Below are 15893 nucleotides of genomic sequence, written 5' to 3'. Positions count from 1 at the left end.
TGGTTGGGTGACAGTATAGTTGCCACTGACTGAAATAACCAAATGTGGCTTTAGAAAAATGCCAAGTCCCAGAACATGGTAAAATGTGTGTAGTCACACATTTATACAGTGGTACCATCTGATTGTTTTGGCTGATTTAATAATGAATTTTGCTTGCCTTTTTTTTATGATTAACCTTTCTGATTAGCCATTATTATGGCATGAGAAGAGTGAATTGGAAATAATTGTAGGTAATAGCAGTGGCAATGATTCAAGCCTTTGTTATTCTTTTTGAAATGAAAGAAGACAGAAGGCTAATTGCCTCTTTTAGTTTTGGTAAATTATAAATTTCTCAGGCTAATTAAAAGTGAATCAGGCAGAACTGAAGTTCTCAAGCTTTGTGGAATTTTTTTAATCAAAGTATGATATGCCTTAAAGATCTTGATAAATAGAATTGAATTTATAAAAAATAGTTAATATAATATGATGGTTTTATGGGGGGAAAAGTCACTGCTCTTATTTCTTCTTAGTCTTAAAATGAGTAATAAGCATGGATGGTGATTGTCCTGTAAATGAGGCATCTCCACTGAAAATATTTGTGCACTAGTAATTTCTAATAGCGCTTCCAAAAAGCAGCATTTGAGTTAATCAGCTCCAAGCTTTTCCTTTGCTGTTTTCAGTTTTGGTTATATATTTCAAGGGTCACAAGTGTGTAATTTGTTAAAATTAAAAAAAAATTCTATTTTCTTCACATAATCATAAGAGGAGATAAAAGAAAGTGTTTCTATCATAGGCTTCACACATTTGTATTTAGGCTTTGCAAAGCATTAGTTTATGGACTGCTAGAGTCATTCCAAAACAGCACAATGAAGTTGTTTACATCAAAGGTAAATAAATTTAAGTATGGCATGGGGAGGCAATGTTCTAGCCATGTCTTACATCATTGTTGATGGTCAAAAAGAATCAAAAGACAAAGCCAATGAAAAGTTTGATATTCCACATTAATTTCTTTTTCCTTTTTCTGGAAAATCATCAGTAACAGTAATACCAGTAAAGAAATTATGTACCAGTCAGTATAGTCCAGCTCTTGTGTTTATTTTACCCAGACAAAAGCATCCATATGATTCTCATCTCTTAGGAATTCAATAATTAATCACTGCAATTAATTAATGCATTTTAAATATACTATTTTTACATGTTAGCTTATACTAAGGAATAATAATTTGAATTAATAAAATGCTATAGCTGACAGTGTAAAAGCTAGGTAACTTAATAGAGACTTGTTGGTATTGGGGAGAATGCAGCTCATGGCAACAATCTCCAGGCCTCAGCAGTGATAGCATTCAAAGACAGCTGCACCTTCCAACTTCTTACTTGAAGAAGTTGTCCACAGATAAAGATTCAGTCCAAGAACTGAGGCTATTACCAGCTGCAAAGAAACAATGTGTTTGATGATGTACACAGATGTATGTATTTACTTACCAAAAACAGTGGCAGGGAAATAAGGAAAAGGGATCATACATTTGATTAAGCCACAGTGAAGCACTACTGGTGTTTTATCACATTTGGAATTTATGAAAAATACCACCCCGACCTCATGCTCACCACTCAAATGACAAATAGCCACCCTTACAAATTTTTTTCAGTGATCTGTTTCAAGTGTTTCCTGTATATAGTAGGGACGAGTTTGGGGAAATGGGGAATAAGAAAGGTTGTTTTGTATGGGCTGCCTTCTAGTTATCGAAAAATTGTAGACTAAAGCTATCTTTTGAAAATATAAATAATTCCAACCCACACCTCACTTGATTGTGTGTATAGTTCCTGTACATCTTTATTATCCTATCTTCAATGGCCAAGGATGCAATCCTTTATGGAAACAGAAACAACTACCTTCTCATTTAGAAACAAATGATGTTTGTTTCTGAAAAGCATCTTTCCTATATTGTGATAACTACATTATAATTTTGAGTTCAACTAACATTAAACAAAGATGAGCATAATGTCTTATTTGAGAATGCCAGCTTTGAAGGACACAGAACTTTAACAACATAGCATTAGCCTACAGCAATAATGCTTTGTATAGGAAAATGCATATCTGCTCCCAGTCCATGGTCAGAATTGTATGGAAGGCTTTTTTTCAATGGCTACAGATTGATCTAAACAACTTCTAAGATTCTTTTTAAGTCTACGATTCAAGTCTGAATTCATAAAAACAAAATTTAACTATTTAATAATAGCATGGACAAATTAAAAAAACCGAGGCATTAAAATTTCATGTCAATTATTACTATAACTGTGTAAGGGAAGTCCCTAAATCCCAATTCTACGCATAGGGAAAATAAATACTGGAAATATACTGGAAATAAATACACTAACATTTTCTTAATTGTGGCTGGGCTTGGGTGGTAGAATGTAATGTTTTTCCCCTCATGGAATATATTACTTTTAAAATGAAAAAAAGAGTATTTTATTCTAATAGTTAAGGTCACAAAACTTAGAGGGGAAGTTTCACTTGGCTTGAGAAATAAGAACTCAAATACCGATTTGCTCAGTGGCAATTTTTATTCACCTATAGAGGCATCTTAAAGCATGAGATATCAACATCATTTGTTTCTCAGATGGACATATCTTTGTTGTCCATAAAGTTGCTTTATTTGCAGAGTTCCTATTTTGTGTGTGTGTATGTGTGTGTGTGTGTGTGTACAGGGCAAAGACCTGTTTTTGCAAGATATCTTTTTGCATGGTGTCATGTTAATTAAAAAATAAAATAAGAAGACAAACATAACCTCTGCTTAGCTTTCCTCCACGCTCATGCTCCAAGTTAAATTCACTGCTTATTATTTTCTTTCAATTACTGCATTTTGTTTAGTTTATGTTTTGGCGATTCAGATAGCAGGGGTTCTGCTGAAGTGGAGCTATGTGTGTAGGGAATGTCCGTCCTGAAGTGCCAAGTTATGTGAACTGATCATGCAGAAATCTGGCCTGAGGATCATAAGGGTATGAATCCTCTGGCCCATTAAGGGAAGAATTGAAATGGTTCTTATCTCTGAGACCTTCGAACACCAGCCTCCTGGAGAGGGTGCCAGTAAGAACGAGCCATGACTCAAAGTAAAGGAATGTTCAAAGACTCCATCTGACTGGATTCTGGAGCCTTTAACCCAAGCTTCACCTTTCTTTCTTTTTTTTTTTTAAACCCATCTCATTCTCTGTGTTTTCCCCATTTGTGCTCTCATAAAAAAATATCCATATTGCTTAACCCCAAGACTTGGGACACGTGGGCTTCTACGTGATCAACAAGAGGCCAGAGTATTTAAAATTAGGGTTATTTTTTAAAATCCAGTTTTTGTAATAATTATGGTCATAAATTAGAGCTCGTAGATTTATAAAAGGGGCTTCTAGAACCAAAACTCAGACAATTTCCCTTAAACTCCAATTCTGGACAGATGTTAGCAAAACACAGGCTTCCATTTTGGTCTGAGCTCAGCCTGTGCTTAATAAATACTTGCTGAGTCCCCCACGTGTGAGAGTAGTAGGTACTGTGACGTGGTCAGGGATCACTGGGGATTTGGTACTTCGGTCATATTACATATATTTTAAAATAATTTTTTAAAATGTTTATTTATTTTTGAGAGAGATAGAGTACAAGTGCAGGAGGGGCAGAGAGAGGGAGACAGAGGATCTGAAGCAGGCTCTGCCCTGATTGCAGAGAGCCTGATGTGGCTCAAACTCATAAACCATGAGATCATGAACTGAGCCAAAATCAGATGCTGAGCTGACTGAGCCACCAGGTGACCCTGAACCCGTATCTTAGCATCTCATATTGGTGAGATCAGATTTTAAACATTAGGAGAAATTTTGAATGGAAAATTAGTTTGCAGAAAAGTGCAGTACAATTTTGGATGTGTACTATATACAGAAAAGGAAATTCAGAATTTTATCCATTTTGTCCTGGTAATAAGAAGAGATTGGGTGATCAATAAATGCATATAGGTGAGCCTTAAACTTTCCTTTCTTTCTGTTGTTTTTTAAAGCACTGCATGATCTCTTTTTCTCATGTGTATCCTCTAAGGGATGACTTGGAGGTGAGAGGAAGCAGTTGGGATCAGGTATTATTGCAAAGGACCATCTACAAGGGACTGCTCTGCCTGGGGACTTTGTTTTTCCCTTTTCCAATCTTTTCTTCTATCAAAGGTAATGTTGATTACAGGTATTTCTCTTCACCAATCCACCTCAGATGCCAGGAGCTAAGCCACCACCAGCATTTAGATCCCTTCTCGCCACATTTATGGCCTGTCTCATCCATTTCATCTTTTGCTCCCTTACCCTGAAGTGCTGAGCTCTTACCTGACCTAAATCCCATTCACCTTGCACGACCACTTTTACCCTGCAGCAGCTGGGGCTGGGGGCAGTCAAGCACCATTCTGAGAATTGGTTCCCAGGTTTGGTCCTGGGCGATGTTAGAAAATGCACTTTATCCATTTCCTTTCATTCATTTGTCAGCTATTTATTGAGCACTTGCTGTGTGCTTTGCCTGGGAGACTCAGAGTAAAGAGAACACACACAGCAGCCCTCACCTTCAAGGATATCCCACATTCTGCCCACTGCCTTTGGGACGTGATTTCTCCTCCTTTGCTCTTAGCGATTTTTAGGCTCAAGCTCTTCCTTTCCTCCAGTCATAAGGCTACGGCAAAGATCTAATAAACTCATGCCCTCTAAAGGTTAAACTACTCAGGATACATCTGTCTCTCTAAACTTGGGAAACGTCTGGCTAAGGAGAAGTTCTAAAATCCTTTCCTTAATTACATTTTCCATACAGCAAATGGAGGGTCAGTTTATTTTTAGTGTTTCTGGAGCTTTTGAAAGTAGACATGGTCAGATAAGCACCAGATTATTAGATTAATTTAGCTCATTAGAATTGCCTCAAGGGAAAATCCTCTATCTTTTGTAATTCTACTGCATACTCAGAATATCACCATGTTTATATAATGCAAACCCTTTTTTGTAGTGTAAACTTAATTACAGAATGACAGAACTGAGAATTAAAGAAGCATGTAAAATAAAATCTGGGTGAAGACCTCGAAGAATTGAAATTCACAACAATTATTAAATTAGAGACACCTGTTTTAAATGCTAGACCCTAATTTTGTTATGCTTTATTTTAACATTTTAAACTTCTTGGATTATGTCAGGGTCATTTGGCAGAAGTCCATCATAAAGAATGAAAAAATAAGTGAACTGTACGTAGATATAGCCAGATTTTTCCAGAGAACATATCTGTCTTTAAACAGGGTGCTTGTCTGTGCATACTTCTTTTTTTCCTTGATGTAAAAAGGGTGTGTATAATATAAATTAATCTCACAGAGTAAAGATAGATAATTGCTTTATCAGGTGGCTTGTTCCAAGTTTTTCTATTGTCCCCTTCTTTCTCTTGGAAGGCATCCACATCACTTAAAAGGAAATAGAATGTGAATATCATTTACTCTAAAATTCATACCTGTGGTTCTGATTCCAAGTTGATTTTGAAAGGATGAGCTTTCCCATCTTCAGATACCTGTGGAGACCATAAGCGAGTTTCTGCCCTGTAAATAAAAGAAATTTTGTAAGCTCCAAGTTCTAATGGTCCTTCCAGGTATAGTATATCTATATACTATCTATATATACTTTAATCTCCCATAATTTTTATCAAAATATTATCAAACTTTGATAATGTAAACAAAAGCAACACTCCTTGCTCATTATTCTGTATTCTCCCCTCTAATTAGTTTTTTCATACTTTTGGGGAAACTTGAGTGGATAAAAATTGCATGGAGGACTACTATAGACTGAGGTTTAGGTTCCCACAAGTCCCTGTGTTGAAGCCCTAGCCCCCAGTGTGATGGTGTTTGTAGGTGACGTCTCTGGGAGGTAATTAGGATTAGAGTAGGGCATGAGGGTAGAGCTGTCACGATAGGATAAATGTCCTTACATAAAGAGGAAGAGGCACAAGATCTCTGTCTGTGTGCATGCACCAAGAATGGCCATGTGAGGACATAATTAGGAACCTGACCACGCTGGCACCCTGATCTCAGACTTCCAGCTTCTGGAACTGTGAGAAATAAATATTTGTTGTTTAAGCCACCCAATCTATGGTATTTTTGTTACAGGAGCCTGAGTTAAGAAAAAGACATTGTACAGTTCCTGGAGAAAGTAGGTCTCTAGTACCTATAGGAAACAGTACAGGAGAGGAAGATTCTAGAGGCAGATGACCACACTCTAGGTTTCCCTCCTTCCCTCCTTCCTACCCTGGCCACCACAGGAGACAGTGAGTGGTTTGCCAGGGTGATTTACTGTTGGCATCAAGGAAATGAGCTTTGTCCAATCTCATGTCCTTCTCATGTATCCGTTTGGGACCATGTGCTCCTAAGGGACTGCGTGCTTGGCAGGAACACAGGTTAAGGGTAAATAGGGAAAGAATCCATTTCACCCCTGAAATGGCAGATTGGCTGATTGTGACTTCCGAACCACAGGAGCGAAAGTTGGGAACACAATAGCAATGGGATAAGCACACACTAACAACCACTATACCAAAACATTATTTTCACAGTTCAGTTTCAGATCAGGGCTATGATGGGAAAAGATCAGGTTCCATTTCCTAATATTTTTTTGGTTAGAAATGTCTCACTATCTAACACTCTCACTACACAGGCACTCTTACACCTGGTCACATTCTTCTGGGCTGAGCCCTCTACAAAACAGCCAATGGCATACAGGGTATTAGCAACTGGTTATCGACATGATCACATTTTGGTAAGTCAAGAGATTCTTTGGGAGAATCTTTGAATTCCATTCCATTCTCTACTACATTTAGAACAGCACTACAAGTAGCTGTGCTGTGCATTCTTTCTTTGGTCAGTTCCTTTAATGGTGCTATTAACAGGAAAAAAAATTCTTTTAGCCTCTTTCATTATTCTGACATTCCAAAAGAATTCTTTTCTGAAACAGTTTGTTAACAACTACTAGATTGATCGACATCCATGAAGAACAGGCGGACATGTTTTAAAAAGCCAGTCAAAATTCTAGGTCCTGTGACACTCCTTCTCACTGGGGGTATGAAATCATTTATAGTTCTGGTTCAGGTTCTCCTGCCAAACAGATCACATTTTAACACCATTAATTAAAGAGCACCTGTCAATTTTGAGGCACAGCTGGTGGCCTGCTGCTTTAATCCTGTCCTGTGCATCAGCGTGAGTCATGGACTCTGTACCAAAGCCATCAATAGCCAGGATGACATCTCCAGGACACAGGTGGGCAGCTGCCGCCTTGCTTCCTGGAGTAATCTGGAAGAAATCATGGCATCATTTAAAGATCAACATTCCACACTATCTTGAGTTTTGTGACTGACATTTATATTTCAGCTTGGTAACATTTTAAATGTTATACCGGGCAGGGAAATATAAATCTAACTTAAAATAACTCTTAATTGATCAATTGTGTTAGCTCTATTTTTCCACCATGCTAAATATTTTTGTTTCTTACTAACCACATGTCATCTATAATGACCTCTCTTATTCTCTTTTAAAACATCCTCCTTAACTCCTTATTTGAAACATATTTTCTTTGCTTTAAAGAAAATAGTTTGCTTTAAACAAAATAGTTTGTTCTTCAGGTATTATTTCACCCATAACTCTCTATTCGGAAATACAACTTCACCAAATTGGGGAGCTTTTATATTTGAATTGAAACTACTGTAGCATCCCTGTAAGTAATGACCTTTAAAATTCACATGAAGGGGCATCTAGACTGTAGAAAGCTAGGAAGGGAGTCACTCCTGCATTAATAAGAAGCCATATAATATATAAAATTATAACTTTTTACAAACTATTCAGAGAGCTGAAGCTGCAGGACAAGCAACTAGCCTGGGATCCATGGAAAGACAGATGCCTCCAAGGAAGTCAAGATGTAAGCAACTTGTATCACTGTATCAGAGCATAGCATGAGACCACCATTTTAGCCATAAAGAAGAATTTAGGTAAAATTATGAACAAATTACTAAAGTTAGCATTGAGATTTGAGAACCCTTGTGAATGGCAGACACAGAGAAGTTTGCATCCGTAAACAATCTCTTCTCCATGAATGAAAAACAGATTGAACAAGTAAAAGCAACTAACGAGATGCTGTATTTTAGTTAAACCTTATCAGTAATTACATTAAATGTAAATGGTCTAACCATATTCTATTTTTTTAACAGAGATTGTCAAACTAGTTTTAAAAAATATGCAGTTTTATGTTGTCTACAAGAAAACCACATGGATTTCTCTTTTTTGGGGGGTGGGGGTGGGGTAGGGCTATGAAAGGAATACTTAATGGGGAACATATGGTTATTAAATGTTTAAAAGATAGCAAATTTGAAATTATTACCATGTTGAGTATTTAGTTTTTGATTGCTATACCTACTCCTAATCTTTCTGGGTAAATCCCAATTATTTACAACTGCCTAATAGCCCTTACCGGGTCTTATCCTACCTACTTCTCTAACATCATCTTACACCATTCCTGCTCCCCATCACCCACTGTGCTGTAGCTATTCCAATTTCCTTTTTGTTCCTCAAATAGGGCAGGTGTGTACCCTCTTTAGGGCTTTACATGCACTGTTATTTTTGTCTGAAATGTTTCCGCCACTCTTCACCCAGTTGCTTCTCCTCATCCTTTAGGTCTAGACTTACACATCACATTCTGAAAGAGACTTCCCCAAACATCTGAAGTAGTTTCTCCAGATCCTCCCCCATCATTCTCCACCATTACATTTTATTCACTTCCTTCCTGAAGATAATTTATACTTTAATGTTTGTTTATTTACTTGTGTATTGTCTTGGCAACCAGACTGGAAGTTCTTGAGCATATCTATAGTAACATATATATTTCTAATGCATCACAGTGTATATTCCAGTGTTTGGAATTAATGAATAACTGAAAATGAATGAAATGGATATTTAAATAAGCTCATGGAACAAAAACACCTACTCCCTGCAGGCCCAAAGATTATAGCTATTAAGGTCAAACCTATCATTATTACATTTGCAAGTTTCCATTGTTTAGAGCAGAAGAATGCACAGGACTTTACTTAAACCTCTACCTGCTCTAGGAATAAACAGATTGTTCCTAATATTTTACTTGAGGATAGTCATTCATTCATTTTTTTTCTATTAATTTAGCTATCAATTCTGTTTAACTTTGTAGCTCTAAGGGATATCCAAGTTTCGTCTAAATGAATAAAATTGCTAAGGTAATGAATTCTTGTACATTTGAGATCTTCAGTCTCATCACTAAAATATCTATTGTACTCACTTCTTTATGTGATCGTGTCACTGTAGTGATTGTCATCATTTTCTGATAGGAACAGTTAATAGAAGCTTGGTGAAGACAATGGGGATTATTATATTTCAGCCTTTGGGAAGCATTTCTTAGCTGTTTTCCATTTGGAAATTCTCCCAGACCCAGAACTGATAGAAGAATAAAAGTTTCCATCCCTAGTGTGACTTGCAGGGATAAAAATAATATTAAACTTTTAATTTTCTCTAGCTATAGTTTGTCAAAATCAGTACTATCTATTTTTAAACTTCTAAGACCAAAAGTCTTTTCTTCGAGTAAAAACATGTTAGAACCTGGGGTTCTTGCTGGTCATAAAGACTCCCATTCCACTCTAGATGCCTGGAATCACAAATCATAAACTCTAGGAGAGGAACTAGGGAATTTGTGTTTTAACAAATGCCTCAGATGATTTCCGTTATTCACATCAATCTACTGTTTGGGTCCATTTGGAAAAAAAACTAATTTAAATTACATATAATGCATCTGTAATATTCTATTTACTGCAGGAGACATGAGGAAGCATAAGATATGGCTGTGGTGAGACTTTTATGTTAAGAATAAAAACGACTGAAATAGTTATGAACAAGGCAAGTATATACTAAAGGGCTGTGCTGTGGGGTATTGAGCAAAATAGTGAGAAAGCCCCTTGTTCAGTTGTTCTTTGTTGCCTACAAATAAACTCCAATGCCCCACCTGGCATATAAAGCCCTCTAGTGCCTGGCTGTAATCTACATTTCTAGGGCCATCCCTCACACCAGTTGCATCAGAACCTCTACAAGTAATGTCTGGGCATGAGTATTTCACAAGTTATCTGGGTGAATCTAATGGGCAGCCAGGGTTGAGAACTATTGTTGGTATTGTATTACTGAGAACAATTGTCTCACTGAATTCTCAAGACACTCTTTTAAGATGAGACAACTGATGCTCTCAGAGTAGAGGAAACTTGCTGGGGGTCACACATCAGGTGAAAATCTGTAATTTCTCATAGGTCTAACTCTGTAGCTCAAGTTCTTCCACCATCCTACAAGACCACTCCTGCAGGCAGTCTCTGCCCCTACTCCTCCTACCCTTGGCCATACTTTTCTCATGGTATCCTGGACAGGATATGTCATGGTAGTTCATGTACATGTATGTCCCTTCTCTTCTTGTATTCGAACATCTTGAGGGGAGGAAGGGGGAGGAATCCCATTACATTATAACTCTATCCCTCACAGTGCCTTCCACATACGGTACATTCTGCACTTAATAGATATTTGTGGGATGTAGGAATGTTATGAACATATGAACCAACATTTCCATGCAGACATGTCTTTGGTAGAATAAAATTCAATAGGTTTTCCCATCAGCCTTCCTAGTGCACTTGAATCCTGTTAAAGGATTACATTCAACTGTAAACATTTCTTTCTAAAAATTCAAATTTCAAATATAGCTTATATTTAAGTAACATACTTTTCTATGTTCAAGCCTGAAAAACTTAAGAATACAGTCACATTTTGTATATTGGTACCCAAGTCTATATAGTGTTCTCAGTTACAGTGATCTTGGCCCTGACTGTGCTCTGAATAGGAAGGAGGGAGGAAGAGGGGGAGGAAGAGGCACTGAGTGGGAAAAGACATACCAGCATCAGATGTATACAATAATTTTACATCATATACACAAAAGAAACTTGTACTTTATTCCAAATTGGACCAGTTGTGCAAACAAACCATCTGTAACTTGGCTGATCGTAGATCCACCTTCTGGGTGGTCCAAACACTTAAGAAGAGAGACTCCTTAGACTCTTCTTGCCAGAAACAGAAAAGCTGCTCACTTAGAGATGTGAGCTTCAGATCTATTCTGTGAAATGTGGAGGCCAGTAATGTACAGTGTTTGCAATAACAACCCTTCCACATCCACAACTCAAATTTATATTGCACCAAGTACAGCACTTGAAACTGTTTTCCTGCAATTGTGCGTATCACAACCCATTGCTAATTTTTTTTTTTTCAGGAATGCATTGTGTTTGGTTTACCTTACTTCTGATGTCTTTTGTGATACAGATCAACCTGGCTGATTAATTGAATTGTAAATGATTTCTAGGGTGGGGACCCTAGGTCCTACCTAATTTTGTGAGTTGTAATATCAGTTGCTGGCGAGTGTTCCATTGGTAACCCCCTCCCCCAACTGTAGTGGAGTAGAGGCCCACTGTCTAGGAGCATTTGCATTTGCAGAGTGTGAGGCAAAGAGGGAAGGCCGTGGCTTGCTGCAAGACAAAAGCTGATTCGATTTGAGGCATGTATCTCATTTATAGGGATTTTTGTGGTATTAAGTACAGCCATTGGTTTCACAATTCTTTGCATACTTAAGAACTTATCTCAAACAGACAGAACAATTAACAATAAAACAATTCACACTTATCTTTATTGTAGAATATTTTGAGCACACAATCTGCACCTATTATGATAATAATAGCTATATAAAAAGCAAACAATTTAACCAATCATTCATATTATGTCTATATTCTGTAACGTATATGATGTAGTAGACACTCTGTTCAGCACTGAGTGGGCCCCTAAATGTACAAGTTTCTACCTTCAGGGAGCCTGCAATCTATGGGATACAGATGTATTCAAACATCTGTGCTACAAAGCATGATATAAGGAGAGGTTGTAGGGCAAAAGCTATGGTAAGTAAATGGATGAAATATTTGTTATTACAAGAATACTATGCAATTGGTATTTGATTGGGTTTCTCTAGGTATAGAGGACAGTGGGGTAGGATGAGGAGGAACAATCTGGAGATGAATGATAGTGGGTGTAGACATCATAGAGAGAGCCTAAGTTGTCCAGGGTAGTGATGCAACTGCCAATCAATCTATGGTAGTGGGAGAAGGAAAGGGAGTGAGAAGGAAGAGAGAGGGAGGAAGTGAAGTTGGAAACTTGAGTTGGGAAGAGAGTGAAGGCCGGGAATGTACGCACAGACCACACATTTTATTCTCTCCAAACTGGTGTTGCCATTGGGGGATTTTTAAGAATGGAGACAATAGAAGCAATCCCCAAGACAGCTGGTAGGAATATGCAGAGTGAATAGAGAGGGGAGACAAATAGCTAGGTGTGAAGTTATGGAAGCTTAAAGACAGACAGTGGTAGGGGAAAAAGGTACGTGGTAGATCTTAAAGATATAGAATCATTAGGACCAGTTGATGACGTGGATGGCACAAAACACCTATTTGGAAAGATCTGTACAACAAACAGGACTTTTTACATGTGTGGACTTCACAACGCAGGCTTTGGACACATGCAGAGCTAGTGTCGAGTTCTGTCCACTTGTGATCATCAGCAGGTTAATGGAATTCTTGAAGCTTCATTCTCTCATGTGCAACAAAGTATATATTACTACTTCTCCTCTTAGAGGATTATTGTGAGATTTCAGCGAGTTAGTGCATGTAAAGGGCCAAGGAGCATGCACAGGAAACAAAGGCGTGCGCTAACCCATATACAATCGTATCACTACCTGTTAGTATAAACAGGTTGATAAAAGTAATAGATACATTGATAAAACATTGATAAAAGTAATAGAATTTTACTGTTTAATTACAACACTGATAATTAATTTTGTGTAATATCTTTCAGTGTTTTTACAAGTGATTTTTAGTGTTCTTATCATTTTAATGGAAATATTCTCAAGTTAGGTGTTCACAAAGGCAAAAAAGTTCAAGTGAATATGCTTTTGTTTATTCAGTATGAATCCGTTTTGTGTATGGTTTGGGGGGCACTTGGAATACAAACTCATTGAATTTTACCTGGTATTCTTGAGTTAAATTAAAATTTAAGAGAAAAGGCAGAGTCAAATGAAATAATCATTTATGGTCATGCATTGTTATTGAACCATGGCCAAATGAATGATACAAATTAGTAATGAATCAAAAAATCAAGAATGAATTGGCTACCCAAATAATAACTGTCATGTCAACTACATTATCAAATAGCACCTGTAGTCCAATGACAAAATATAAGTACTGCTTTTAAAAAAACATTATTTGTAATGTCAACAATGCAAAATTTCAAACATAAGATTAATCATATTGATGTGTTACATAGTAATAGCAAGATATTTCTTTTACAAATCACTTAAAAGATTTTGGTGACAAAATTATTTCTTTAGCATTTGCTATAAATATGATTTATCCTTTGTTAAGACTCAAAAGCTTATTTCCTTTAAACAAATGAAAGCTATACTTCAGAAACTTTAAAAATATTTCTTAGTAGAGATAATGGAAACTGTTTTGGTTGGTAAATCCATAAAAGGCATTCATTGCTTGGCCCAGATCACTGAACCATTTTCTGCTTAATTTACTTAGGAACATTTTTGGAGGTATGTTAAGATTTCATGTCTCATACAAAAACATATGTCAGATGTGTTTATATGTTTTCAAAAAATGTAAAACAAAGCTTGAAATATTCCATGATACGCATATGTATGGTACATGTTTTGAGATATTTTAAAAAGACATTGGTTCCCAAAGCTCATAGATATATAAGTAGAACAGAGTTTAAAAGGTATTACCTTGTTTAAAAATCTACAGGAGCAAGTCAGATTATAATGTATGCATTTATAAAACACAATATAAGCAGTAAGGAAGAAAAGAAAATATAAGAAAAGAATAATTTTCTGAAAGTTTATGTTTTTAGATTATCTTTAATATACCTTATATTGACAATTGAAGTAACAGTTTTCTATTCAGACAAACACTTGTGTTAGAAAAAAAAATCAACTAGACCAACTAGTTATTTACTGACAGGACAGAAATCCCAAAATTTCCTTTTTCTTTTTTCTTTTTTTTTTTCAAATTAGAAAATACTCTAGGGAATATTAAGTAAGGAAAGTTGGACGCTGATAATAAGGTATTATTTTCAGAGTTATTAGGCTGAATGTGACTTTCCACCAGGTAAACTAAACTATCTGACATATTTTCTTTGTAGTTTGAGTTATAGGTGATGATTCCTAAGCCAAATTCCCAGCTTTGGAAAATATTTATTCAAAATGCCTGGAAACCTAGGAAAACACATTCGTAATATTTTCCCTGTCTGGGCTGATATGAGTGGTTCCAACTCGGCCGGCCCAGGTTGTGCCCTGCGATCAGGGCTCTGCTGAAGGAGAAAAGCGCTCAGGTGCGCGTTTGGCTCTAAGGAGCAAACGCCAATGTCAGTCATTCCTCCCTCCTTCCTGGGACCTCATTTCTTTCGTTACTGAAAGGAAACGGGGGTTGAGAGCAGAAGCCCCCCCCCCCCCCCCAACCCTTGCAGACCAGCCTTCTCTGATCCCAGGGGAATCACGGTGTCAGTTCACCTCTCTTCCAAAGTTGTTGGGGACCGACAGGATGCAGATTGCAGCGGACTCTGTAAATACTCGTAAGTTGCCCTGCATCCTCCCAGCTCGTTTGCCAAGTGGCTGCTGTGAGCCCGAAGTGGAGGACCCACCTAGCGCACCCGGGGACATTGGCCACTCTCCGCTCCTGGGAACCCCGCCGCACGCCAGCCCCCGACCTGCAGCGAAGAACCGAGAACACCTACCCTGGTGATGACCAAAGGCTGGTTGAAGTCTATGCCCCCCGAGAGTCTGAAGCCCCAGGGCGCAGGGCCCGGAAGAACCACGTTCTGGGGCATGGTGCTCTTGGCGTGGTGGCCTTGGCTCCCAAGGACTGGAGCGCAGTGAGCGGCGGCAAGTGTCCCCGAGCGGGACAGCCACTCCGCTCCCCAGAAAGTGCCCTGGCCGGGAGTGCGGCGGGCGAGCTTTATCCCAGCTCCTGAGTGACGTCACTGGCCTACCCGCTTCCCCACCCCCTCCCACCAGGGAGAGCTCCAACTTTGGAAGAAAGAACCGCGCCTGACCCGCGGGAGTTTACCGACGCTCAGCGGCTGGGTGCAGCCTCCCAGACCCCTCTGGCGCGCTGCAGGCGGCTTCGGGTTACAACCTCCAGCCGTCTCTTAAAGTAACACCTGTCCCCCTGTTTATCTTCTCCTGGGAGCTCAGCAGTGCGCTTCATTCAGGGTTAAAAGCACTTAAAACACAGTTTCTATGCTTCCAATTAAAATGAAACAAAGCTTCACAAATGCAGTTAGTTGTTTAGCAATTTTGAGTGCGCTAATATTTGCTTATTAGATGTGCGACCTTGGTTAAGTTACCTAACGTCCTTAAGTCTCGGTTTCTTCATCTGTAAAAGAGGAGTAATAATTGTACTTCTCTCCTAAGGTTATCTCGAGAATTAAATGAGCTACTTCTGCATAGCATCAATAATAAGCACTGCTACAATAAATACAGCTAGTCACGTGTATTTATGGCTATATATGATATACATTAATACACATACACATATATTCAAAATCTAGTTTTTAAAACAAAGAAAGATACAAGTGAAAATGTCATGCAAACATGTAATCCAGTGAGCATTTAAAAGTATATGTGAGAAGGGAACCTGGGTGGCTCAGTCGGTTAAGCGCTCTACCTTGGCTCATGGTTCATGGAATTGAGCCCTGTGTAGGGCTGGCTCTGTGCTCACAGTGTAGACTGCTTCTCCCCTACTTGCT

At 38.1% G+C, this 15893-nt stretch overlaps 1 protein-coding gene across 2 annotated transcripts in view; it reads right to left on the bottom strand.

Moving 5' to 3' along the window:
• The window catches only part of PDLIM3 (PDZ and LIM domain 3), a 28972-nt gene extending 13907 nt beyond the window's left edge, over positions 1 to 15065 (bottom strand). For both annotated transcript variants that reach the window (XM_039241209.1, XM_039241208.1), the window contains exons 1-3: positions 14880 to 15065; positions 7144 to 7295; positions 5474 to 5558 (exon numbers count right to left, since the gene is read on the bottom strand). In XM_039241209.1, coding sequence (XP_039097140.1) covers positions 5474 to 5558; positions 7144 to 7295; positions 14880 to 14972 — 330 coding nt within the window. In that variant the 5' untranslated portion in view covers positions 14973 to 15065. The remainder of the gene's footprint in view (positions 1 to 5473; positions 5559 to 7143; positions 7296 to 14879) is intronic.
• Positions 15066 to 15893: the final 828 nt, after the last annotated feature.

The sequence above is a fragment of the Hyaena hyaena genome, unplaced genomic scaffold (genome assembly GCF_003009895.1).
Source record: "Hyaena hyaena isolate Hyena2069 unplaced genomic scaffold, ASM300989v1 scaffold_190, whole genome shotgun sequence".
Classification (NCBI taxonomy): domain Eukaryota; kingdom Metazoa; phylum Chordata; class Mammalia; order Carnivora; family Hyaenidae; genus Hyaena; species Hyaena hyaena.
The sequence above is the reverse complement of the archived record's forward strand: the minus strand, read 5'-3'. Positions and strand labels throughout refer to the sequence as shown.